At 47.4% G+C, this 27,956-nt stretch overlaps 1 protein-coding gene across 8 annotated transcripts; it reads left to right on the top strand.

Moving 5' to 3' along the window:
- The first annotated feature begins 42 nt into the window (after positions 1-42).
- Fam71f1 (family with sequence similarity 71 member F1) lies at positions 43-27,956 on the top strand. Of its 8 annotated transcripts, none has more exons than XM_040728694.1 (9): positions 44-2,482; positions 6,974-7,079; positions 7,886-8,279; positions 9,511-9,695; positions 12,728-12,980; positions 16,130-16,251; positions 20,030-20,073; positions 23,575-23,742; positions 26,541-26,622. In XM_040728694.1, the coding sequence occupies exons 3-9, from the start codon at positions 8,031-8,033 to the stop codon at positions 26,558-26,560; spliced, it is 1,041 nt and encodes a 346-aa protein (XP_040584628.1). In that variant the 5' UTR covers positions 44-2,482; positions 6,974-7,079; positions 7,886-8,030; the 3' UTR covers positions 26,561-26,622. The 8 variants fall into 8 exon arrangements, with proteins under 8 accessions (XP_040584631.1, XP_040584628.1, XP_040584632.1 ...); XM_040728696.1 differs by lacking the exon at positions 26,541-26,622 and adding an exon at positions 27,518-27,956 and having other exon boundaries at positions 45-2,482; positions 9,516-9,695; XM_040728691.1 differs by lacking the exon at positions 26,541-26,622 and adding an exon at positions 27,518-27,956 and having other exon boundaries at positions 45-2,482.

Here is a 27,956-nt window from a genome sequence, read left to right as displayed (position 1 = left end):
TATGCTCGTATGCAAACAGGACTACAGAGGAGGTATGCTCGTATGCAACAGGACTACAGAGGAGGTATGCTCGTGGGAAACAGGACTACAGAGGAGGTATGCTCGTACGAAACAGGACTACAGAGGAGGTATGCTCGTATGCAACAGGACTACAGAGGAGGTATGCTCGTATGCAACAGGACTACAGAGGAGGTATGCTCGTGGGAAACAGGACTACAGAGGAGGTATGCTCGTGGGAAACAGGACTACAGAGGAGGTATGCTTGTGGGAAACAGGACTACAGAGGAGGTATGCTTGTGGGAAACAGGACTACAGAGGAGGTATGCTCGTGGGAAACAGGACTACAGAGGAGGTATGCTCTTACGAAACAGGACTACAGAGGAGGTATGCTTGTGGGAAACAGGACTACAGAGGAGGTATGCTCGTGGGAAACAGGACTACAGAGGAGGTATGCTCGTACGAAACAGGACTACAGAGGAGGTATGCTCGTACGAAACAGGACTACAGAGGAGGTATGCTCGTATGCAACAGGACTACAGAGGAGGTATGCTCGTACGAAACAGGACTACAGAGGAGGTATGCTCGTGGGAAACAGGACTACAGAGGAGGTATGCTCATATGCAACAGGACTACAGAGGAGGTATGCTCGTACGAAACAGGACTGCAGAGGAGTCTTCCAGGGCCCCGTCCCTCACCTCCCCTACTACGCATGACCTGCGTCCTCCAGCAGGCCCTACCTCCTAGTTTTTACCACTTTGCAATAATGCCATCAAATTGTGAGTCCCCCAATGGAATAATCCTTTTATTAGATCAAAGCCCTCTTGGTTTAACCCCTTGTTGTTCAGACAGATCTCAAGGAGAGCCTTGAACTCCTGATTTTTCTTCCTTAGCCTCTGTAGTGCTGGGATTATAGATGTGTGCCACCAGGCACTTCTCAGAAAGAGGGAATGCTCCAAAAATTTTTTTTGAAAGATTGGGACAAATCAAAAGAACAAAACACAGAGGCCAGCCTGGTGGTACCACCACTGGTCAGGTCTGGGACCGTTTGTTTTTCAAGCAAGTAACAGTAGGGATGAATTGTGACCCCTTGAATAAAACTGGGAGCTGTGACCTGTACTGATGATGAATGGGTGGACAGGTGCTGATGGATAAAACTACAAAGTTTCTGGGGGGTAAGGGGCTGGCTATTAGTAGAAGGGTGATAAAAATAGAAATGCATTACTTGCACCAACTGAGTGGTGGTTGGTCCAGGAAGGAACTTTTTCACTGTGCCTGAGACTACCGAGTAGAAGTAGCTTACTGAAGATCTGAGTATGCATGCAACCAGGAATGTCTTCCAGAAATTCTTACTGACTTGCGGAGGAAAAAAGAATGATATGATGGGAAAATCCGGCAGACAATAAAAGCGCACATATGGTATACATAAATTCACACAGGCACACACACATAAATAATAATTCATCTTTTAAGAAATTATTAGCCAAGCATAGTGATGTGCACCTATAATCCTAACACTGGTGAGGTTGTGGCAGGCAGATCTCAGGTTCAAGGCCAGCCTAAACAAAACTAAACATTACTCTCTTCATATATGAGTCAGGTGTCATTCTGTGACATGCTGTCTTCACGGGGACTAATTGCCCACAGCTATGTTTCATCCATAAGTAATTATATCCTTAGTCCTAGGTGGGTTCCTGGCCACCTGCATACTAGCTTCTTTCCCAGCCTTCCTTGTATGTGGGTGTGGCCACGTGTCTGAATTCTGACCAATAGAATGGGAGTGAAAGTGATTATGCCATCCATATAGAAGGAATGTCTGCATTCTCCCTTCCCTTTCCTTTCCCTCTTCTCCCTGATCAGAATGCAAATGTAATGACAGGAGCCAGCATAGCCACCTGGAGGCTCGGAAAAGAAGCCCCACAGCAGAGACAATACGCCAGCTTTGGACTACCTATCTTTGTGAGAGAAAAATTAAAAACTGTTTTTGTTTAATCACTAGATATAGGGGGTGCTTGGCTATATTCTAAATGATATTTTATTTCACTACCGTTATTCCTCTTTACCAATACATATTTATGTCTTTATTTTAAATTTTATTTCTAATATCCACATTTTACAACTATACCGCTAGCAAGTAGGTCAACTAATTTTTTTTCAATTAGCTTATATGATCACTTACTTTAGTGTGTTTAAAGTCTGAAGATTATTTTTGCTACCACTACAATTGAATGAACCTCAGGCTGTCCATAGAATTTTGGGGCTACATTCTTTTCTCCTCAACATTCTTTCTCCACGGTTCCATTGTCTTGTGTCATCTAAAAGTACTGAGAAGTCTGAGGTCATCCTGTCTTCTTTGCTCAGTAGACTGCCGGCTTTATCTCTCTGGATATTTACAGTAGGCTGCTTCTCTTTTTATTCCAGTTATTCAGAGTTTCTCAAAGCCATTCTTGCCTCTCTGGCATATTTACTCAGTCTCCTGAATATGGTAAGTCCTGTTGTGTTGCCATACCGAGTGGGTCTTGTTTAGTTTCAGAAATAGCTTTTTGCTGTTGCTCCTATTTTTGTCTACTTTTGTCCAGCTGTATTCATTTTTCTCTTCAAAAGAGTGCTAGCCATGCTGGGTCAACATAACTGTCACACTAGGTGATGTCCTTCCGGTCACTGTGTCTCTCCAACCCCTCTGAGGCCATCTGTGGGATGTTCGAAAGTCTGTCATCCATACCACTGACTCATTTTTCTATTACGCCAGCTTCAGCTTCTTATGTGACTTTGAGAATTTAAGTTTTTCTTTCTTCTGTTTCTTCCTTTTTCTCTTCCCATCTTATTCTGGTTCCATCATCATCATCACATCATCATCATCATCATCATCATTATTTTATTTTGGTTTTTCAAGACAGGGTTTCTCTGTGTCACAATCCTAGCTGTCCTGGAACTCACTCCCTAGACCAGGCTGGCCTCGAACTCACAGAGATCTGCCTGTCTCTGCCTCCCAGGTGCTGGAATTAACCTTTCTTCTGTTTCTTCTTTTTTCTCTTCCCATCTTATTCTGGTTCCATCATCACCATCATCATCATTATTTTATTTTGGTTTTTCAAGACAGGGTTTCTCTGTGTCACAGCCCTAGCGGTTCTGGAACTCACTCCCTAGACCAGGCTGGCCTCGAACTCACAGAGATCTGCCTGTCTCTGCCTCCCAGGTGCTGGAATTAAAGGCGTGCACCACCACCACCCAGCTCAGTATGCTAAGAAAGAAACTTTACTAGATAAAAATAAAGGAAGAGAAAGGTGAACTCTTGGGTTAGATACTGATTTGGACAAGCCAGATGCAACAATAGTTTTAGTTGCTTTGGGAAATTGCAATGTACCCTCAGGTGAGATTAGATGAAAATATGTGAACACAAACATACTGTTGACTAAATGAAACAAGTGATTAAAAAAGTTGTGAAACAATAGAGTATGAAATCAGTTATGGTAGATATGCCTGTTAGTCTCAGTATGCGGGAGCCAGAGCCCAGAGAGTCAAAAGTTCAAGGTCATCCTCAACATAGTAAGTTCAAGCCAGTCTGACTACCTAGGACTGCATTTCAAACCAAAACCAAAACTAAAGCCTCAATATAGTATTTTGGTTTTACACATATGTATACTCATACATACAATACATAGTTATTATAATGTTCTCCAAAAATTTGGACTATTCTGGGCTTTTTTATTGTCTAAAGACTGGAGATGTAATTTAGTGATAGATCATTTACCTAGTATTTGCAAGGAACTGAATTAAATCCCCAATACAACATAGATGCACATGTGTACACACATACACATGTGAGCTCATGCATGCACACTTGCACGCTCACACATAGACATGAAGAGCTTTGTGTTTTCTAATATTCTATAGAGTCTATGTACTGCTTGTGAAAGAAAGGATGTTTTCAATTGTGACACATTTAAAGGGAGCAGGCTGACCCCAAAGGTCATGATGCTTAAGCTTAAGTTAGTTCCTCATTCACATGGGCATGCTGGGACCTCTGGACATCTAGAAATATATCTGTTTTAGAGCTACACATGTTAGCTTACTCCTGTAATCTCAGAACTTGGGAGACTGAGGCAGAAAGACTGCCAAGTCTCAAGCTCAATTGGCTACATGAAGAGGTCCAGGGCAACCTGGCCAGAATGTAATCTTGTCTGAAAAATTTTTAAATAATCTTTTTGTGTACTGAAAACAAAAGCCAAGCATCACACTTGTTAGAATTCTTCACTGAGAGTCATACCCACCAGCCTGGGGTGATTTGGGGTCATACTTTTGTGGGGGGTTTACTTTATCTTTTAAAGTCCAGGTATCTTTTTATAGTTAAAATAATAGCACTAATGATAGATTCCATTTTAACCTTTTTGGCACAGCACAGTGAAATTACTCATATTCACAGTGGTGCAGCCATCAAAAACCATCGCTCTCCAAAAGTGACTCACTTGCAATGTACCCTAAACAGAAATTCTGTTCCCAGTAAACACCAACTCCATGCTCCCTCGACCTAACCTTTAAAACATTCTTTCAGGATTTAGTGACGCACACCCTTAATCCCAGCACTTGGAAGGCAGAGGCAGGTAGATCTTTGTGAATTTGAGGACAACCTGGTCTACGGAGTGAGTTCCAGGACAGCCAAAGCTACATAGTCATACTCTGTCTTGAAAGAAAATAGAAAGGAAGGAAAGGAGGAAGGAAGACAGACAGAGCAGAGATCGACAGACAGGAAGAAAAGAAAGAAAGAGAAGGAAGGCAGGTAGACCAGACAGACAGAAAGAGAAAGTGAAAGAGAGAAAAGAAAGAGAAAGAAAAAGGAAGGAACAAGAGAAACCTTTACATAGCAAGCTTTAAGATAGACAGAAAGAAAGAGAAGGAAGGCAGGCAGAGCAGACAGACAGACAGAAAGAGAAAGAGGAAGACAAAGGAAGGAACAAGAGAAACCTTTACATAGAAGCTTTAAGATAGCCAGAAAGAGAAGGAAGGCAGGTAGACCAGACAGACAGACAGAGAAAGTGAGAGAGAGAGAGAGAGAGAGAGAGAGAGAGAGAGAGAGAGAGAAAGAGAAAGAGAAAGGAAGGAACAAGAGAAACCTTTACATAGAAGCTTTAAGAAGCACAAAGCCTGGGTCCAGCACTGTCACGGACACCCAGAAATTCTGGTCACTTTGAACATGTCCCTCCTGGAGCCACCACAGCTACCGTCATCAGATATTCAAAGAATGATGAGTATGTAACACTAGCACCACCTTACACACGGGAACACAGAAGCAGCATTTTCTAGCGCTGAAGGAAACAGTGACACTCCCCAGAAGTCACAAGTTTGTCACACTAAGGTTCAGATAGCCTGCAAATTAAACTTCATTTTCCTTATCACCTACAACTATTGGCAAATAGCACTATCATTTGCTGTAAAATTGTTCCTGAAGACGAATAGGAGTTTTATGTTGGTAGCACCAGCCAGTTTTAGGTTTGACTCAATCTAACTTTAAAAATCCGAATTTGGGCTGTGGAGATGGTTCAGTTTGCTACAGTCTCAGTCCCTGGGCCCCACATGGTGGCGGAAGAGAGCAGGCTCCCTCCAGCCTTCACAAGTGTGCTACAGTACCCCACAGATACACCCACATACAAAATAATAAGTACATGTAAAAAAAATCCCTTAATAAAAATTCAAAGTTCAGGATTGGAATGGAAGTTTTATTTCAGTGTTGGGGGGTTGGAAGGGAGATGAGAATAGGGAGTAGGAAAGAGGGCTGTCTTCTCCCTCAAATAATTCCTCACAGAAATTTTACTTGAGCTTATGTGTCTTTCAATAGATTAGTCACATAACCTTACCTAGTTGTAAGAAAAGTCACACAATGTACTCTTTATTCCACATGGCATATGTCCAAGTAAATGTCAGTAATTCCATACTACAGAAATGAACATCAAATAGATATACTAAGTATGTCTAAAAGAATTTCTTTCAAATTGAGGTTATTTCTTTGGTTTCTCTTTCTTCATTCCTTTTCATAATTGTAAACAATGTTGTGTTTAACAGAAAGAAGTGGAAGAATTGGGGTACGTTACATGGTGTTGGAAGATGGTGGGAACAAGAAGATTAGACACCTTGAAACACTTACACAATTGTTTAGCCAAAAAGTGTTGTCATAATTTTCATTCTAGACCAGTGCAAAATCCTCCTTCCACTGAAGGTCAAGGGACACCACAGAAGCCGACTTAGTGTCCCTAGTTGGAAAAGAACACCCCAGTTGTCTTTGGGATGTCTCGATGGTTACATTTGCCCAGCCCTGAATTAGCTCAGCAGGCTGTGATTTGGCTAAGTACTAACTGGAAAGGGAGCACAGCTTATTAACAACCATCACTTCGTACCATGGTTTTGGTTTCCAGGGGAATGCAAATCACAGGGCGTGGTCTATGACCCCATCCTTAGAGAATCTTACAGGGGGCGGGCACTTTCCCTCACATAGTAAGCAAAAGAAAAAGAGGAATGTGAGTTGGACATCTCCTTGCTCTCCCGGGAGTTGTAACAGGTGGTTGGGCGGGTGTAGCCTCGTGACCAGGGGAGGGCTGATGGAACCAGACCAGGAGAGCCTCATGATGCTCAGCCTCTTTATAATGAAATACAGGAATAATATCTAGGCCTGACCTTTGTATATCTGATTGCTAAACCATTTTTCTAAATTTATCACATTTGACCTTGACAGTGACACATTAACAAATCCTAGAATTTTGTCCAAGTTAGAATACTATTTCTCTTTAAACTAACTTTGAATGGTTGTCAGCCTGCTTGGTTTTTTGATCCACCCCAGGTGCAGAATTCAGATTTTTTTTATTCCTCTGGTTCTTGGGGAGATACTCTATCGCTGAGATGAGGCTATGGTGCTGTCCCTCCCAGCTGGTACCCTCCAACAGCCAGCCTTGTTGTAAGAGACTAATTACCTCTCCTGCTCCTTTAGTTTTGACTTCCTAAGGGGAAAAAATCCTGCAACTGCAACCAGCCAGCCACAGCAGGCAGAGAGCAGGCACCAGCAGCTCTCCTAGAAGCAGAAATGGTTCTTGCATGTGAGTCAGGGTACTGGGGTGGGGGCTTATGTCATGCTAAGCAGGGTGTGGGAGGTGGGCTGATGTCATACTAAGCCAAGATGTGTGGTGGTGGGGTGGCGGATTATATCATGTGAGGCTCCGAACATCAGTTCTGAATAGACATCAGATCTTCCCATCGTTGAGGATAATTTGCACCAAGAGAGAAAGCCAGCAAGATTGCTCAGCGGTGAGATGCTGTAGCAGATAGAGGCATATACCTAACACCAAGCCTGATGATCTGAGTTTGATCTGAAGACCCTGTATGGTGGAGCGGGAGAATTATGATTCCCATAATTGTTTTCTGACTTTCATATGTGCAGTGACAGTCTCACTCATGTGTGCACACACAATCATCAATCAATCAAATGAAAGTAAAGGGGGGAGCTTGAACCTCATGCTGCAGGCCTGTGTAATGTCAGGAACTGAGGCAGAAAAATGGCAAGTTCAAGTCCTGTGTGAGCTGGGGATATAGCTTGGCGGTAGGGCGGCTGGTACAGCATGTGTTGGGGCCCTGGGTTCAATCCCCAGTAAAACACACACACACACACACACACACACACACACACACACACACGAGAGATGATTGAGAGTCAGGAAAGGTCTTCCTTCTGGACAGTAGCAGAACTTCCTAACAGTCCTCACTTCCTGCCTGCCTCAGGCTTTCCCAGCAAGTTCTGTGACTGTTCCATGTAGGCCCCAGAGAAGGACTTGGGATGTCAGTGCCTAAGTGAGCAAATACAGGCTCAGGAGGAAATGGGAGGCTCCCCTGCTTCCCTTTCTTGCAGGCCTGCTGTGGTTTTTCATGATGTCATCCATTCATCATTGTGAGCTGACTGGCTGCCCCCCAGGCCTTGGCCAGCTGCCCATGGTCAGAAGGGAAGAAACAGATCCCAGGACAACTGTGCCGAGGGCCCCTGAGCATGTGCAGACATGATGACATCAGTTCCACCTAGAAAGCCTTGGTGGAATTCGAAGAAGACTGTAAAAGTTATAAGATCTTATCCAACCTTCCCTTCCTTGAATGCCTGGGAAAAATTCAGGGGCCTCTTGCCTGTGGATGGGGAGCCGAACCCAGGAGTGGGCCTGGGTGTGGAGGAAGGACTTCTGTGCCAGATGGTTCATTCTCCAGAGTTCAACCTGTTTCCCAACTCCGTGGTGTTTGAAAGCAACTTTGTCCAGGTACTCTTGGGTGCCTCAGAACAGCCAGCACTCCTCGGTCCCTCTAAACCTAGTCCTAAGATGGGACCAAAAGAGTTATCCTTAGAACTGCGGTGGAAGATAAACTCCGGCAGGAGAGCTGGAGGGCCTGAGACACAAGGCTGATCAGGGTTTCTCCTGTAAGCCTACACCCAACCAGGAAGGTCAGGCATCCTGGGCTGAGTGCAGGATTGGGCACTGGAACCCTAATTTATTCCACTTTCCGGTCTGTCACCTGACACCAAGTGAAGGTGGTATAAGGAGATGGCCTTGGAGGACTAGGAACACAAGTACTGGTTGGCAAAGAATAGGACCTCGGGACTCAGAAGCCTGGGCTCAGAGTCCAGCGTCTGCTCACTAGCGGGGAGGTGCCATTGTGCACGTGACCTGTACAAGTCCGTTTAAACACAGCAAGCAAGTACATGGTCTAGGGGGCCCTCTGTGTGCTTTTATCTCCTGGCCTGGGCTCCCCTTACACCAGACAGAACCTAAAATCAATGGAAGGACCACAAAGACGACTGTTTTCAAAACAAGGCCAGGAAGCTGTCAAGGGAGGATCCACAGACACAAAGTGGACGCTAAGGAACTCCTAGGTCACTGTTGCTCTTGTGTTAACAGTAGGTCCTGTAAATTCTATTAGAGAAATCCGAGTGGCAGCTCATGCCTGTAATCCCAGCACTCAGGAGGCTGAGGCAGGAGGACACGCTTGAAAATGAGTCTAGCCTGGGCTGTAGAGTAAGACCCAGTTTTGTTTCGTTTTGTCTTGTTTAAATAGCTAAAAAATTTTTTAAACACCCATAAAACTCACTAGAGTTTTAAAACCAATACAGGTTAGAATACTTGTCAAAAAGCAATGATTAAGCCCTCATTTCCAAGGAACATTTGGCAATATCTGAGGACATTTTCAGTTGTCAGAATTTAGGTGGGAGTTTGCTATGGGCATCCAGGGGACAGAGGCCAAGGGCACAGCTAAACACTCAACACAGCATAGCCTTCCTCCCACAAAGAAGGTAAGTGGCTACAGTCCTTTATTCCCAGGACTTAGGACGCAGAGGCAAAAAGACCTTTGTTCTCTGGTTCTAATCTACTTAGCAAGTTCTAAGGCCATCAAGAGCTATCAAAAGCAAAAATTAGTTCTGAGTGAAGCAACTTGGCTAAAACATCTTGGGGCTTTTGCCAAATGCTCAGGCTGGGCCTGGGGGCTGCATTGCAGGTCAGAAGGAGCAGGCATTGGAAAGAAATCTACAAAGCCTCCAACACGCTGGCTCTTGGGGTGACCTCCTCTGTGCCTTGCCTACCCCTTCCCAACGTCCTCCTCATGGCCAGAGTCAAATGGCATCACGGGCAGAGCCAGACATGGAACAGACCATCCACAGCCCCGAGCATCATCCTGAAGAGGTAAGCAGCACAGATGGGAATGGGGGATGGGATGAGGGGGGTAAAGGGCAGGCTGAGGTGGGAACTCAAGATGAGGAGGAACTGAGAAGTCATTGCAGTGACATTAACTGGAGTTTAGTTTTAAACAAAATCTTTTATAGCCCAGGCTGGCCGTGAACCCACTATTCAGTCAAAGCTAGCCTTGAACTCTTGATCTAGCTGCCTCTTCCTCCTGAGTGCCTGGATTCCAAACATGCACTATGTTACTCAGTTACTAACTGCTCTAGATTATAGTACCCTGAGATAAGGCGCGCGGGGGGGGGGGCTGGGGGCCTGGAGGCTGGGGGCTGGGGGCTGGGGAGTGAGTTCAATCAGTAAAGTTCCTGTTATGCAAACATGAGGAGACCTGAGCTTTATCCCCAGAACCCATGTTAGAAAGGAAGGAAGGGAGGGAGGGAGAGGAGGGGGAAGAGGAAGGAAGGAAGGAAGGAAGGAAGGAAGGAAGGTTATAGTGGTACACATGTGTAATCCCAGCACTGGGAGGTATTGATGGGTGGATTCTTAGGGTTTGCTGGCCACCCAACCTAGCCTAACTAGTAAGTTCCAGGGTTAGTGAGAGACTCCGATGAAAATGAAACAAAAACAAGCAAACAAAAACAAGGTGGATAACACTCAAGGAATGAGACTTGGAGTTAACCTCTGACCTCCATATGCTTGTGCATACACATGTACATATACCTCCCCCAAAACACACATACACAGATAGGTGGGGGCTGGAGAATAGATGTCTCGTGGGAAAATGGCATGACGTGCGTGAGCATCTGAGTTTGGATCATCAGCGCCCATGCAGAAAGCCAAGTATGATGCATGCTGTAACGCCAGGAACAGGATGAAGAGGAGAAGGAGGAGAGGTGGATCCTAGGGACCAGCCAGCTAGTCTAGCCAAATGAAAAACCGTAAGCTCTGGGTTCAGTGAGAAATGTCTGGATAATTTTGGTGGGTTTTGAGTGACTGTCCTCCCAACTCACTAGCCCACTTCCTTCCTCTTGAGTGCCCCTTTAAAAAAATCTATTAATTTTGTTTTGTGCATGTGAATTTTTGCCTGCTTGTACATCTGTGTGCCCTGTGTGTGCCTGTGGAGGTCAGAAGAAGGTGTCAGATCCTCCGGAACAGGAGTTACAGTTATGAGTCACCATGATTGCCTCTGACCAAACAAGGGCTCCTTTTCTTTCTTAAACTGTCCCTTTAAAAGGATGGTTGAGGCTGGACAGGTGGATCACTGGTTAAGAGCACTGGCTCCTCTTCCATAGCAATTAACAACTGTCTGAGACTCCATTCTCGGGGGATCAGACATTCTTCTGGATTCGGTGGGCACTGCACACATGTGCTGCACAGCCATAATGCACACAAAATCCCCACACACATCACAAATAATACATTAAAATAAAATTTCAAACTGGACATGATAACACATGCCTTTAAATCCAGCACTGGGGAGGCAGAGGCAGGTGGATCTCTGTGTGTTCTAGGCCAGCCTGGTCTACATAGTAAGTTCCAGGACAGCCAGGGCTACACAGTGAACCCTTGCCTCAAAAAACCAAACATTGCTTTTCTCTTTTTTTAAATTAATTCATTTTTTACATTCCACAAACATTTTTTTAAATAGTGGGCAGCAATGGAGGAAGACAGTGGCATTGACCCCTGGCTTCCATACACAAGCACATGCATGGGCAAGCTCACACCTGACAAACACGCTTGCATATAACACACACAAGTCAGGTGAGACCAGACAGGTCTTTCACCGGAAGGACAGAGTATCTTGTGCGAAAGTAAGCTTTGCATGGACAGGAGTGGGGGCTAGTCTCCAAGCACACTTGCTTCACTCTTCTGTTTTAGCAGGGAACCTCTGAGCCTCTGGTAAAGACGTTAACGAGGCCCTGAGACCTGGCAGTTGGAGAGCTACTGGGAAGAGGCATGTTCTTTTCAGTCCTGGGTGTGCAACTAGTTAGATTGCTGTATCACAAGTCACTGGCTGTAAAATGAATTGCCTAAGTCCCACTTGGGGCTGTAGTGTATAGTAGCATGATGTTTGGGGTAGAACGGCCCTTCCTGATGCTCCATTTTCCTTTCTGTTGCTGTGATAAAATGCCCCAATGAAAAGCAGCTTAGGAGAGAAAGGGTTCATTTTGGCTTCAAGTTTCAGGGAGACAGAGCCTGCTGTGGCAGGGAAGGGGTGACATGGTGGCAAGAACAGGAAACTGGCTGATCGTGTTGCATCTAAACCGGAAACAGAGAACAGGAAATAAGGTCTGGCTATAAAACCCCAGTGCTGCATTTCCTTCAACAAGGCTCCTCCTTCCAAAGGTTCCATAACCTTCTCAAAATGGCACCATTAGCTGGGGACCATGTGTTCAAACTAATAAGCCTCTGGGGACATTTGACATGCAAGCCACAAAAGGCCTCCTTATCCAACATGTAAATCATCTCAAGAATCTCTAGATGTTACCAGAAGTCCAGGAGACCCTTTCATCGCTCCAAGCTACCTCATGGCAGAGCTCCCCATTCTGATGTTGGTAGACCTGTAGCAAGTACTCCCGCCGCCGCAGGTGACTAATGTTATGTTAGATCTAAGTCAGGTCCTTGAGCCAGCTTGTTTGGGCAGCCTTGGAGCCATGGAAGTATTACAATGGATGAGCAAGCTGTGCAGGTGACTCAGCTCCTTTGTATTTTCAAGGGAATGTCAAATCCCATGTGTTTGGCCGCCTTGCTCCTGAGCTACAGCTGTGGCACAGGACCCAGGGAACACTGGCATGAGAATCATGGCGGAGTGAGAGAGGCAGGTCCCAGGGCTCAGCCCAGACCTGTTGAATCTGAATCTTTGGGATTATCTTTGAAAGTCTGCATCTTAATTAACTGCACCAGGGAGCTCTGCTTTCCCTAGGGTCTAGCACCACTGGCCAAGAGCTCTCTTTCCTCCCCCTAAGAGCCTCCACCCTTGGGGAGACACATCAAAAGTGATGGGGCTGTCCAGGTGTCTTCTTCTGTATCCTTAGAATTCTCCCTTTGAAGTTTGTGGAGCTCCAGATCTGTGACCACCATGAACGCATCCTGAGGTTGAGGACAGTCACCGAGAAGATCTACTTCCTAAAGCTCCACCCTGACCATCCTGAGACTGTCTTCCTTTTTTGGATCCGCCTGGTTCAAATTCTGCAGAAGGGTCTGTCCATCACCACCAAGGACCCTAGCATCCTTGTCACTCACTGCCTGGTACCCAAGAGCCTCTGCAACCCATGTGGGAAGTCTGGGGTAAGAAATCTCCTTTTGCCAGCCTTCAGATTTGAGCTGCTGCTGAGTGCCCTGAGTAGGTGCCCTCAGCTTTAACTTTCTTCCCGACACGGTAGCATTTGTAAGCACCAAGCACCCTAAGTACATATGGAACACAGTTGTGCGACTGCCAACCATCACCACAATTCACAGAAAATGAACAAGACGGAAAGGGTTTGCTTTTGCTTGTTTTTTTTGTTTGTTGTTGGTTTTTTTGTTTGATTTTTTAGTTTGACTTTTTGAGATAGATCTCATGTAGCCCATGCTGGGTTCAAACTCTTTATGTAGTCAAAGCTGGCCTTGAAATCCTGAGCCTCCTTTTTCCAGCTCCCAAGTACTAGGATTACAGGCATTGTTCTACCATGCCAGGCCAAAAGAAACTTTTCTGATATACAAGTGTGTGCACACGCATGTGTATTGGATGGCTGTATACACTGTGGGGGCTTGCAGAGGCCAGAGGAAAACTTCACGTATAATCTTCTATTGTTCTTTGCCTTATTCCTTTTAGATAGGGTATTTTGCTGAACCTGGAGCTTGAGGGATTTTTGCTAGGCTGGGGTCAACAAGCCCCAACAGTTCTCCTATCTCTGCTCCTCAACTCTTCACCCCCAGTGCTAGGGTTAGAGGTGTGCACTGCTGTGGATGGATCTCTATGTGGATGCTAGGGATCTGAACTCAGATCCTAATTCTTTTTTGGTTTTGTTTTGTTTTTGGTTTTTGGTTTTTGGTTTTCGAGACAGGATTTCTCTGTATTGTTTTGGAGGCTCTCCTGGAACTCGATCTGTAGACCAGGATGGTCTCGAACCCACAGAGATCCACCTGTCTCTGCCTCCCGAGTGCTGGGATTAAAGGTGTGCGCCACCAACGCCCGGCCAGATCCTAATTCTCTCACAAGCACATTTACCCACTGAGCCATCTCCCTAACCCATGTGGGAGGTTTTCTTTTCCATTCTCTATTATTACCATCTCTCCCCCTCCCCTCTCCCTTTCTCTCTCCCTCCCTCCCCCAACCGTGTGTGTGTGTGTGTGTGTGTGTGTGTGTGTGAAACACACATGTGCCATGGCACAGATATCCTCAGGTGTCAATCTTCATCTTCCTCCTTACTTGCCACAGGGTCCCTTGTCCTCCTCTGTGCACTCCAGGCTAACTGGCCCTTGACCTCCTGTGGAGTCTCCTGTCTCTGGTTCCCATCTCACCGCAGGAGCTCTGGGGTTTCATATATGAAATAGTGCCTCTGGCTTCACGTGCATTCTGAACATCAAGTTCTTTGCTCATTGACATCCTTTTGCTATCTTTTCCTTTTTTTTTTTTTTCTTCTCTTTTTTCAGAGCTGAGAACTGAACCCAGGGCCTTGCCCTTGCTTGGCAAGCATGCTACCAAGGAGCTAAATTCCCAAACCAGCCAGACTTTTGTTAAAAGTATCCCTACATAATTCTTTGTTGGTGGTGTTCTTGTGAATGTAACCATGGGAGTTTTGTTTCGAGGAAGGATCCTGCTCTAGAACCCAGGATGTCCCACAACTCCAGATCCTCCTACTTTAGGCTCCAAGTGCTTGGTTACAGGCCTGAGCTACAATATGGCCTTGGAACTGTGGAGGGTGTTGTGTCTGTTTAAGACAGGCTCTCATTATCCATTTACTCACGCCTTTTGAGTTATGGTCCAAGATATCAGGCTTGCTCAACAATGTAAGTTTGGCAAACTGCTTAAGAGTAGGTTGTTTTCTCTCTTCCTCCTTCCCTCTTTCTTTCTGTCTGTCTCTGTCTCTTTCTCACTCTCCTCTCCCTTCCCTTCCCCCAATAAAACTCCCCATATTAAAAATAAATAACAGCTGGGCATTGGTGGCACACGCCTTTAATCCCAGCACTCAGGAGGCAGAGGCAGGTGGATCTCTGTGAGTTCTAGTCCAGCCTGATCTACAGAGCGAGTTCCAGGACAACAGCTTCCAAAACAATACAGAGAAACCCTGTCTTGAAAAACCAAAATAAATAAGTAAGTAAGTAAATAAATAAATAACAGGTTGTGGGGCAGAGTCCTCAAAGAAACAGTGAGAAAGCCCAGAGTGTTGGCTTTGAGCTTTGGCTTTTGGTGATACATGAAGAAGAGATTGTAGAGGAAATATAACAGTGCACTATGGATGCCGTTGGTTATTTATTGTGGCAAACTGCTTACGTGAGAAACTGAAAACCCACTTTAGTCTCCGCAGCCTTTAGAGAGCCGGCTGGAACCCCGAAAGAGAGCAAGTGCCCCTCTCCTCAGCCCTTCATTCCACACAGCCCGTACGCACCTGTGGTCATGCCCAAAACAGGCGTGGTCAGCACCACAGGTACCTAGATCTCTCCCTACGAGAGAAACAGAAAAGGAAAAGTTGCACTTTCTGCGGCAGAACACAGAAGAGTGAGTGGGCCTCACCAGGAAGCTCTGCAAGCCACGGATGGTGGGGGGTGGGGAGGCTTCTGGGAAGTAAAAGTACACTGTTTTATTAATGGCGTGATTATTCTCCCCATCTCCCAGTATGTCTTTAGGTGGACCGTATTTCCCGGGCCCCTTGGGGAGGGTCCCTGGAACTTGCTGATCAGCCAACTGGGCAGAGTCAGTGAGAGCCAGACCAGCAAAAGGCTTGTCTTAAACTATCAGGTGGGAAATGATCGAGGTTTGAAAACATTGTGTTGACATGTAGCCTCTGTATGTGTGCTCATGAGTGTGCATGTGCACCTACATGTACATACATACACACATAAACAGGTACAAATGCACTACATACCCACAAAGCAACTGCATATAGGACTTTTCTTAGAGGAATTAGTTTTTTAAATATTACTTTCCATAATATATACATTTAAGTATAAAAACAAGTAGCATCAGCTATTAAAATTCATCTTAACAAGTTAATAATACTAAATCTATGTTGGCAAGTGTGCAATGAAGACCTTATCTTTAAGGTACCAAAGGATATTGATACCAGACATTGAGCTACCAACAAAGAGAACTGCTCCCATAAGCAGCTGGTCTGGCTGCCTAATGGGAGAGGTTGGGGCCTGATGTTTCAGAGTCTAGAGTTTGGTGTTAAGAAAACTCAGAGAGGCCAAGTCTTAACCTGCTGTGTTGTTTTGTTTGCTCTTTCTCCGTATAGTTAGCGCGGAAGAAACCTAAAGGTCCCCGGCCCAGTGAGAGCCTCATGCAGCTGATGGCCCAGGGGGAGAGTGAGGCGCTCTCGCAGATCTTTGCCGACTTGCATCAGCAGAAACAGTACAGGTACATGGTTTAAATCAGGCTAGCCTGCACTACCCTTTTCCCTAGCCTGGAAGGTACCAGCAGTGAGACCCTAGGTAAAGAAGCAGTTAGGGACGTGACACACTGTCACACAGTGCCTGGTCTATGAACAATTTTTGGAGTTCCCATTGCCTTAGTCTCTATCTCCACACAGCAAGCAAGGTAGGCCTGACTCCAGAGGAGTATACAGAAACAAAAACACTTCTTCAGCAATAACAATGAGTTAGCAACAGGCATGGAAGAATGAAAGCTAGATTCCGATCCAATATCTAATTCTATAGCGGCATAACCACATTGCTTTAAACTCTGCCGTGTCCTGGGTTCGTTTCCCTATTGACTGGGCTTCTGTTTGGACGTTATAGAGCGCCTGAGGTTGTCCCTAAAGTATAGTCTCCTGGGAAGCTCCAGGGTACAGGCCTATCTTCTCCATGCCTGGAGATGTCCCTGAACTTACAGATGATCTGGTGTGATATGAGAGACAGGAAGCTGGGTGTGGTGACTCATATCTGTCATTCCAGCACTGTGAAAGCAGACGGTTTCAAAGTTGGGGCTAGCCTGGGCTACAGAATGAGTTTCAGATTAGTCTGGGTTACAAGCAGAGAAGGAAAACCACAAATGAATTAGTAAATATCACCAGGAGAGAAAAATGAAGGAACTCTTTTTTTGTTTGTTTGTTTGTTTGTTTTATTATTTTTTTGTTGTTTTTAGAGACAAGGTTTCTCTGTGGCTTTGGAGCCTATCCTGGAACTCACTCCGTAGACCAGGCTGGTCTCAAACTCACAGAGATCCGCCTGCCTCTGCCTCCCCAGTGCTGGAATTAAAGGCATGCACCACCAACGCCTGGCCTAAGAAGGAACTTTTAAAAATATAGGATCTCATGTAGCCCAGATTGGCTTCAAATTCTCTGTGCAATCAAGAATAATCTTGAATTCCTGATCCTCCTGCCTCCAAGAAAATGGGTGCCACCATTCCTGACACACAGAAGAGAGATAGCCCCTCCCTCTGGCTTGGGAATTGAATTTAGGGCCTCAAGTGTCCTAAGCAAGGGGCCTACCACTCAGCTACATACCAAACCAAACGGAGGGGTTTTTTCCATAATCGGAACCAGTTAGAGTAGCCCAGAGGCAAACCGAATAGTGCTGAGGTAAGCTGACAAGCAAAAGGGTCCAGAGAAAGTGTACTCTCTTACTGTTTGAAGGCTCATAGACCAGCTGCATCAGGATACTGTTGGGATTATGTGAGCTCATAAGCATCAAGCACTTAGCATGCTGTTTGTCAGATTAGGAAGCAGATGTGACTGAGAGCTCAATAAACATTAATGTGTATTACTAATTGTCTTGAGAAAGGTTGAACAGTTTGTACAAAAGATTGTTACTGTATATAACATACATAAAACTATAATTAAGAAATGTTTACATAGAATGTCATATTCTGGATCATAGTGGCTTACATCTTTGGGGGAGGCAGAGGCAGGCAGATAGATCTCTGTGAGTTCAAGGTCAGTCTGGGCCACAGAGTGAGTTCCAGCTCTGAAAAGCCAGAACTACACACTGAACCCCTGTCTCAAAAGACACAAAAATAAAACAAAACAAAAGAATATCATATTCTGAATTAATGCTGAATTCTAATAGAGCAAAGGTATACAGAAGCAAGTTTTGAACTGTATCAAATTATTAAATCACTGATTTTGTAGCACAGCAGGCCTGAAACTTGTTAAGTAACTAGTGAGAAGACCTTTAACAGGCTTCTTTGGGTTTTTTGTTTTTTCTGAAACAGGCTATGCTGGTTCAGAATTCAGGGTCTTCCTGACTGGGAATATAGACATGACCACAATCCCCAGCTAATTTAATATTTATAGGATACTGTATTAGCTACTTTTCTATTGTTGTGATAAAACACCATGACCAAGGCAGCTTATATACAATGAGATTTATTTGGGCTTATGGCTGCAGAGTAATAAGAGCCCACCATGGCTAGGAGACGTAGCAGCTAGGGGCAGGCATGGAAGCATGGCAGCATAAACAGGAAGCTCACATTTTCAAATGCAAGTACAAAGCAGAAGGATCTAACTGGAAGTGGACAAGGCTTTTAATCCCAATGCCCACCTCCTGTGACACACTTCCTCCTACAAGAGTACCTAAACCTCTCCAAACAGGGCCATCCACTGGGGACAGCATGTTCAGATACTCAAGCCTCTGAGAGGGAGGGGGAGACAGAGGGAGAGAGGAGAGGGAGAGGAGAGAGGAGGAGAGGGAGAGGAGAGAGGGAGAGGAGAGAGAGAGAGAGAGAGAGAGAGAGAGAGAGAGAGAGAGAGAGAGAGAGAGAGAGAGAGTGTGTGTGTGTGTGTATTTCTCATTCAAACCACCAGAGACCCTCTTGCATATCTCTCATGCTGTTACTGGCTGTAACTTAGTCCCACAAACCAAATTAGCTGCAAGGGAGGCTGAGACAAAAATTATGTGTTCTCAGGCTGAGATGGGGGGTACTTGCCTGTAATCCCGATACTCAGGAGGCTAGGGCAGGAAGATTCCTGTGGGTTTGAAGCCAACCTAGGCTAATCTGGAAAGGAAAAACGGAAGTGGGTTACTGGGAGTCTACCTCCAATCTCCAAGCCTTTAATTCTGCAAAGTTGGAGGGAGCTAAGCCCCGAAAGAGAAATAGGTCCTAGACAAACAGAAGGGGGAAGGTAGAGAGCCAGGCAGGTTAAAGAAACAAATGGCGGAGGCTTTTCTGTCCAGAGGAAGAAACTTGGTGGGTTTAGGGAAAGAGCAAGAAGACCATTGAGTCAGAGACCATGGAGAATCAGGCAGAGGCCCGGCCAAGCACGGCCTGAGGAGCCATGTGGAGGAGGTTGCACCTTCAGTGGAGGGGAGCCTGAGCTGCAATTTACTCATGGAGGTACTTTCATCTAATTTACATTTGGAAAAGGCCACTCTAGCTGTTGCTGTGACAATTCACTGGAAGGGAAGAAGAGACTCAGAGAGACCAGATAAGCAGCTAAACTGGTCTGGACTGGCATGTGTAAAATGGGCCAGGGAGACTCAAGAAAAGAAGCGGAGGAGTATCACGTCTATCTCCTTGTTGTCTCAGTAGCTGCTGTGTACAGACATTTAGCTTCCTCGATTTTCTGGAACAAAGTCCCAGGGGATGATGCTTTAGATTCAGGCTGGTTGCACTCACTACCAGGCTTTGCTCATTAACAGCGACATGCCACCAAACAGTAAATAGCATGCATGGCTGAGATGCAAGATCCAAGAGAGGGTCACAGCCCTCCTCCCCTGACAAATCAGAGCCATGGGCTCTGGCCCCTTCCTCCTCCATCCCCTCCCTTTCCCCTTTCTCTTCTGGAAACATAATATGCATCACACCCACCCAGTGTAGCCACAGCTGGTCTTTTCCATATTTATATCTGTCTCTAAATCTTTTGCATCAGGAAAAGTCTAACTAGGGATAAGCTTTGAAATATGACTGTAGAGTGCTTGCCACAGCACTCAAGAAGCCTGGGTTTGATCTGCAGCACTCCATAAACCAGGGATGCTGGTGCATGCCTGTAATTCCAGCGCTCAGAGGCAGAAGGGTCAGGAGTTCAGAGTCATCATCAGTTACATAGTGAGTGTGAGGCCAACCTTAGAGCCACCAGACCGTGTCTCAAAAGAACAAAACAAACAAAAACCCAAAAAACAAACAAAACCCACTTGAGTTCAATATTCTTTCTCTTTAACTTTTGATCTTCGTTTCCTTGACCCTGAAATGACTGGAGTTCCAGGAGGAGCAAAGAGATGCAGATCAACACGACCAGCTCAGGTAAGCAAGGGCGCATGGGTGCGAGCCAGGGAGAGCTGGCTGCTGTTTGGTATAGGACTCAGGTCCCTTCACCATGCCCCCTCTGGCCTTCTGGATGCCATCAGGAGTGCCACAGTATCCCCATGCCACAGTGGGTATCTCTCTGGGGCTCTTTGGCCACCAAAGTCAGTTTGACACCAAGTCCTGCTCATCTGTTTCTTTGAGACATTTCTATGGTCTTCATTTCCAGTTCCACAAATGACCCTCGCCAGTCCTTTCCCCCTGACATCTGCAGTATCCATTTGATCCACTGACTTGTTCAGAAGCCTGCACCAGAGGCTCTCTAAGTGCCACACTGCCTTCCCTCGGGGGCATGGAGTCACACGGGTGCACACCAAAATTATAGAACCTCCTTCCGAGACAGCGTTCAAGGTGCACGCTGGGGTGCCAGAGGCAATAAAGGTAGAGTTCTTCACTCCTTCCATGTCATTGCCATATGTGATAGGACCAGGAGAGATGGGGCGCATGAGATCATGTGAGAAAATTCCAGAAGCAGCAGCTGGTTCCGTTTCCAATTCTAATCTACCCTGAGTCTTCTGGAAGTGGTCCCTCACCAGCTTCCCCACCTTCCCTGCTCACCGGATTCCATGTCTACTCCAGCCACATCTGTTTCAGTCAAATTTCAACCATGCTTCCTCATAGCTTAGCTATGCCCCCACCCACTTCCTTCCCCTGAGGAGCTACTCTAAAATCCATCTGTCCTAAACCCTGTACCTCATGTTCCCGCCAAGACCTACCTTTCGTCCTCGTAACCTCTCACACTCTTCTCTGGTTCTCTTATAGGCTTAAGGCTTATTTCTTAATGAGTGTTAAATTGCAGCCATGCCTCTAAGTCATCTACAGCCGCAAGCACAGCGCTGGGGACACAATGGGAGTTCAATAAATATGTGGACCTAAGACCATTGACAAATTAATTCTCCACGCTGGCTCAGAGCCAGCCAGCCACACACATCACGCTGCATGCTGAAATGTAGGGGAGACTGTAGATCTTAGAAGGGCTAGGATCCAAATCAGAGCTTTTTACGTACTCATATATCTATAGGTGGAATAAATGGATAAAGGTCTGAGGGAATATGGGCAAAAGGAATGGTTGACTCTTACGATATTTAAAACAACTGTTGCCAGAGTTGGAGAGATGGTTCAGTGGTTAAGAACACTCTCTGCTCTTGCAGAGGACCCAGGTTCAATTCCCAGCTCACAACTGAATGTAACTCTAGTCCCGGGAGACCTGACACCCTCTTCTGGCCTCCATGGGCAGCAGGCATGTATGTGGTATACAGACATACATGTAGGCAAAATAGTCATACACACAAAATGGAATAAGTAAATCTAAAAAATAAGCTGGTAGCAACTGACCCCGTTTTCAACACTAAGAAGACAATCTAGAGTGGTGGAGACAGAGGCAACCAAAACAGTGACTGTTTTAGCTAAAGCTTGATTAACTGCTGCTATGCTGACACATAGCCTGGTATTGCCGGATACTCTTGATGTTTTTTTCAAGAGAAGCCCCAAATCTGAATATTTTGGGGGGAGGGGTTCAAAACAGGGTTTCTCTGTGGTTTTGGAAGCTTGTCCTGGAACTCTCTTTGTAGGCCAGGCTGGTCTTGAACTCACAGAGATCTGCCTGCCTCTGCCTCCCGAGCGCTGGGATTAAAGAAGTGTGCCACCACCGTGCAGCTTGAATTTTTAAGTATACTCTGTAAAAAGGAAGTACAGCATACACTAAAGCCTAGCGGGCGAGACAGATGTGCTGAAGGGGAGGCTGCATTCAGACTGAAGATGGAGATGGAAGCTTCCAGCTCCTAAGCCCTGGCAGGTGAGCTGGGCCTCACTTCCTCCACATCTGTGACTGCTTTCACACGTGCCGTGACCTTTGACACGATGCCAAGCAATGTTTCTGTTTTTATATGACATTCAAGCACATTCACAAGCACACACACTTGAAAATATTCTACGAGGTTAGGAAAGCAGAATGCTCAAGAATATTTCTAATGAGTGCTAGCGCTGGAGGGAAAAGGCTTAGAAGTTCAGGGTAGCCAATCAGGTGTGGTGGTATGTACCTGTCATCACAGTACTTGGAAAACTGAGTTGGGAGAAATGCCTCGAGTTTAAAGTCAACCTGGTCTAAATGGCAAGTTACAGGATAGCCTGGACTACAGAGAACCTTACTGGAGCCTCAAACAACACCAAAAGGAATTCAGGATATCTGATGTTGGAATATTCTCAGGCTGATGTTAGTGCTCCATGCTGGGATGTTCTCTGTACCTTGACCAGGTAGAAAAGAGAAGTTGCATGCTAGGCTCTTGGGACTCTTGCTGTCTCCTACTGAACAATGCTCTAAACCCTCTATTGGAACTTCTAGATTTAAAAATAAAATAAGATGGAAAGAAGGGCAGGAAAATAACTCAGTAAAGTACTTGCCTTGTAAGAATGGGGACCTGAGTTTGACCACCAGAACCCGTGGGGCTTCAGAAATTGTCTCGGTTGTTGAGAATGCATATTGCCCTTCCAGATCTGAGTTTGGTTTCTAGCATCTACTTTGTGTAGCTCAGAACTATCTGTAACTCCAGCTCCAGAGGGAGGAGGGGGATCGGATGCCTCTGGTCTCCGGCAGAACCTCCATTCACTTGTACCTACTCACACAGGTGCACACACAGAGGCACTCATGGACACATGCATGCACTCGCAGTTAGACATTGCGGTGTATGCCTTTAATCCCAGCCCTTGGGGAGGGGGGCAGGGAGAGAAGGAATTTGGAGCGCAAGACCAACCTTGGCTGCACAGAGTTGAGGTGGATAGGCATTGGATAGGGTCCAAACTCATCCTCGACAACCAGAGGCCCAAAGTTCACCTGTGTGTCCCCATTAGCAGGCTCACAAGTCAACCCTTGGTCTTGTTAAAATGCTATTTCTAATTTGTTAGACCTGGACATAAGGTCTTGAAGCCAGGCATTTCTAATATGATCCCAACCGATGCCATGGTTTGGGTTACATTTTGAATAGCCAGGGGCAAAGGGTCTAATAGGCTCTGGCTTTGCTCTTCTGGTTTCAGGTCACTGTTAGTTTAGCTGACTGAATATCCTTGGGGAGATTTACTCAGCTAACCTGTCCCAACCACAATGTTTCTCACCATTTACTCAACATGATGTAGTGGTTAAGAACCGCTCTGCTCAACATGATGGAGTGGTTAAGAACCACTCTGGAGAGAGCTTGGTTGAGTTTTCATATTGACACTGCCACCTCATAATGTGGCCATTAGTGAAGTAATCAGCCTCTATGGACCTCAGAGTCCTTATCTCTAAAATGGGGATTGCGGGAGATTTGCCACCAATAATGAAAACAAGAATGTGTTAATTGTCTGACATGTCTGTGTATAATAGCTTCCTCTCCCCACAACTATTGGCTATTAGCTTCCAGAGTGCTCTGTGAGCCATAGTGCAAATGCATTCCTTTTCTTAACTAGAGAAAACTACTCCCAGTGAAGACAGTATCCCCTGTACCCGCGATCTCAGTTGGAGGGATGCGTTCACTTACGGAGAGTGGGAAAGAGAGAACCCCTCTGGGCCGCAACCCCTCTCGCTCCTCGGCACTCTGGCTGCCTCCAGCAGGCCACGGCTGTCCCTAACTGGAGGTACGGTGGTGATGGGATTGATCTGGTGATGTCATGGGACAGGCTGGAGTTCAAGCTCAGAATTGGGGCCGTGTCCTAGGGCCCTCAGGGTGATTCCAAATCCTGTGTATAGAGGATGGGCTGCCGGCCACAGTGAGTGAAGTTCTAAAGTTTGGAATCTCCAGAGACTCCAGAGTCCCCACAAGTGACACTGAAGGGCAGACTGTCCAGTGGGCGCTCCTGAACTGGGGCCTTCTCCTGCTGTGTGAGGGGCAGAGGGGCCTTCTCCTGCTGTGGGGACAGAGGGGCTTCTCCTGCTGTGTGTGGGGGCAGAGGGGCCTTCTCCTGCTGTGTGTGGGGGGGCAGAGGGGCCTTCTCCTGCTGTGTGGGGGCAGAGGGGCCTTCTCCTGCTGTGTGGGGCAGAGGGGCCTTCTCCTGCTGTGTGGGGGGCAGAGGGGCCTTCTCCTGCTGTGTGGGGCAGAGGGGCCTTCTCCTGCTGGGGGGGGCAGAGGGGCCTTCTCCTGCTGTGTGGGGGGCAGAGGGGCCTTCTCCTGCTGTGTGTGGGGGCAGAGGGGCCTTCTCCTGCTGTGTGGGGGGCAGAGGGGCCTTCTCCTGCTGTGTGGGGCAGAGGGGCCTTCTCCTGCTGTGTGGGGCAGAGGGGTCTTCTCCTGCTGTGTGGGGTAGAGGGGCTTCTCCTGCTGTGTGGGGCAGAGGGCCTTCTCCTGCTGTGTGGGGGCAGAGGGGCCTTCTCCTGCTGTGGGGGGCAGAGGGGCCTTCTCCTGCTGTGGGGGGCAGAGGGGCCTTCTCCTGCTGTATGGGGTAGAGGGGCTTCTCCTGATGTGTGGGGTAGAGGGGCCTTCTCCTGCTGTGGGGGGGTGGGCAGAGGGGCCTTCTCCTGATGTGGGGGTGGGCAGAGGGGCCTTCTCCTGCTGTGTGGGGTAGAGGGGCCTTCTCCTGCTGTGTGGGGTAGAGGGGTCTTCTCCTGCTGTGTGGGGTAGAGGGGCTTCTCCTGCTGTGTGGGGTAGAGGGGTCTTCTCCTGATGTGTGGGGGCAGAGGGGCCTTCTCCTGATGTGGGGGGCAGAGAGGTCTTCTGCTGTGTGTGTGTGGGGGCAGAGGGGCCTTCTCCTGCTGTGTGGGGGCAGAGGGGCTTCTCCTGCTGTGTGGGGTAGAGGGGCCTTCTCCTGCTGTGTGGGGTAGAGGGGTCTTCTCCTGATGTGTGGGGGCAGAGGGGCCTTCTCCTGATGTGTGGGGGAGAGGGGCCTTCTCCTGCTATGTGGGGGGGCAGAGGGGCCTTCTCCTGATGTGGGGGCAGAGGGGCCTTCTCCTGCTGTGTGGGGGCAGAGGGGCCTTCTCCTGCTGTGTGGGGGGCAGAGGGGCCTTCTCCTGCTGTGGGGGGGCAGAGGGGCCTTCTCCTGCTGTGTGGGGTAGAGGGGCTTCTCCTGTGTGGGGTAGAGGGGCCTTCTCCTGATGTGGGGGGGCAAAGGGGCATTCTCCTGATGTGGGGGGGCAGAGGGACCTTCTCCTGCTGTGGGGGGGGCAGAGGGGCCTTCTCCTGCTGTGGGGGGGCAGAGGGGCCTTCTCCTGCTGTGTGGGGTAGAGGGGCCTTCTCCTGATGTGGGGGGGCAGAGGGGTCTTCTCCTGCTGTGTGTGGGGGCAGAGGGGCCTTCTCCTGCTGTGGGGGGCAGAGGGGCCTTCTCCTGCTGGGTGGGGGGGCAGAGGGGCCTTCTCCTGCTGTGTGGGGGCAGAGGGGCCTTCTCCCTGCTGTGTGGGGGCAGAGGGGCCTTCTCCTGCTGTGTGGGGGGCAGAGGGGCCTTCTCCTGATGTGGGGGCAGAGGGGCCTTCTCCTGCTGTGTGGGGTAGAGGGGCTTCTCCTGATGTGTGGGGTAGAGGGGCCTTCTCCTGATGTGGGGGGGCAGAGGGGCCTTCTCCTGATGTGGGGGGCAGAGGGACCTTCTCCTGCTGTGGGGGGCAGAGGGGCCTTCTCCTGCTGTGGGGGGCAGAGGGGCCTTCTCCTGCTGTGTGGGGCAGAGGGGCCTTCTCCTGATGTGGGGGGCAGAGGGGCCTTCTCCTACTGTGTGGGGGGCAGAGGGGCCTTCTCCTGCTGTGGGGGGGCAGAGGGGCCTTCTCCTGATGTGGGGGGCAGAGGGGCCTTCTCCTGCTGTGTGGGGGCAGAGGGGCCTTCTCCTGCTGTGTGGGGGCAGAGGGGCCTTCTCCTGCTGTGTGGGGGGGCAGAGGGGCCTTCTCCTGATGTGGGGGGGCAGAGGGGCCTTCTCCTGATGTGGGGGGGCAGAGGGGCCTTCTCCTGATGTGTGGGGGCAGAGGGGCCTTCTCCTGATGTGTGGGGCAGAGGGGCCTTCTCCTGATGTGTGGGGGCAGAGGGGCCTTCTCCTGCTGTGTGGGGGCAGAGGGGCCTTCTCCTGATGTGGGGGGGCAGAGGGGCCTTCTCCTGGAGTTCCACAGTTCCCGTGGGTCCTCCCTCCCTTCTCCCCTAGAGCTCCTGGTGTTTTCTTAGTTAATGGTGGGGGGGAGAGAAGGAGCTAGACTGCAGGGCTGGGTGAGGACAAACTTCCTGGGGTCCCGGCCTTTCTCTTTCCATGCTCCAAGGCCCCCATCTGGCCTACACTTACTCACAAGCATTGGGAAGTACCTTCTATGCCCTGTCTGACAGAGTTCCAAAGAAGGTGGGTTAATTTGTTTTTCTAAATCATAAAAATAGTTATTTTTGTATTTGTAAAAAAATCCCTTATTTTTAAAGTAAATGTTAAGCGAACACACAAGGCTATGCTTTCACTATGGCATTTTTCTTGTTTTTCGTTAGAAATGATCACCCTCAGATAAACCATAGTGGCTATTCTGCCACTGTGCAAGCAGTCGCTATGGCATTTCATAGGTAGATGTCGTTATACTTTGTTCTCCCACCCCCTTTTACTGCCCTCCCCTATGCCCATTGTCCCCCTCTCTTTCCCAAACAGTCTTTCTCTTCTACTTTCCTGTCACCAGTACTCCATTGTCCCATCTCTCCTCAGGATGTCTTCCTGCCTTCCCATGATCCCTTTCTAATTTCATGGTCTGCATACAATATACACACAAAGCAAATGTAACACAATTTTAGGTATTATCAATGAAATACTATCAGATGAATATGATTATATGAAGTAACATCAATGAGACTCTTGTGAAAGACCATTTATTAATATAACTGAAAAGTTTTAAATGTAACTAGGGGCCAGAGCAGTCACTCTGGGTTAGGAATGCATACCGCTCTTCCAGAGGACCTGAATTTAGTCCCCAGTACTCAGATGACCCCCAACTCCCTGTAACTCCAGCTCCAGACACCTGCACTCACATGCACCTATCCCTCCATCCACATAATGAAGTTAAAAATTAAAATGTCAAGAACAACTGACCCCTCACTTTCCATGGTTTCAGTTAGCCACCACCAAATGCAGTCCAAAAATTAAATGGAGATCCACTATTGAGAGATAAACCACAGTCACATAACTTGTGTTAGATCACAATTGTTTGGTTTCATTATTAGGCATGTTGGTAATCTCATACCATACCTGTGAATTAAACTTTGTTTAATTTGTATATATCAGAAGAAATGACATCTATACAGTTGAGAGCTGTCAGAGACAAAAGCCATTATTGTGTCCATGCATTCTCAGAAGAGTTTTTTTGGTAACCTATATGATATTGGCCACTTTTCTCTCTGGCACTCACAGGAATCTCTATATGATGAATCCTTTCCCATTGGGGAGACTTTATGCAGCCCACACCAGCACTTCTCTTCAGTATTTAGTTTCAGGGGACTCTATCTGGACAGAAGCGAGGAGGAAATTGCCCCTAGGAGCAAACCTGAGTCACCACAGCACTGATAGGAGCACCTCCTCCTCGTCAGCCTCTCCATGCATCCTCACCACCACCTGAGAATACAGCAACCTGCATCCCACGGGCCCGAGCAGGAAGCCTGGGATGGATTCTCCAAAAGACGAGCCAGAAGAGCAGTGCAAGGGAAGCAAGCCCAGCGGAGTTGTGGACACGAGCAAACCGGAGAGGACGCAGAGGCTGGCAGGAGGGAGTCAGAGAAGAGAGGCAGAAAGAAAAGTAACAGCACAAGGAAACAGAAGAGACCCGGGAGAAAAGCTGAAGAGAACTAGACAAGAAGCACATCTCTGAGAGATGCCCTGCCAAGCGTCTATTTATCTAATTTCAAAGTAAAGCCATAAACCAA

This window comes from Mesocricetus auratus, unplaced genomic scaffold, assembly GCF_017639785.1.
Source record: "Mesocricetus auratus isolate SY011 unplaced genomic scaffold, BCM_Maur_2.0 Super-Scaffold_100019, whole genome shotgun sequence".
Lineage (NCBI taxonomy): Eukaryota > Metazoa > Chordata > Mammalia > Rodentia > Cricetidae > Mesocricetus > Mesocricetus auratus.
Note: the sequence above shows the minus strand (reverse complement) of the source record. Positions and strands in the feature narration are given on the sequence as shown.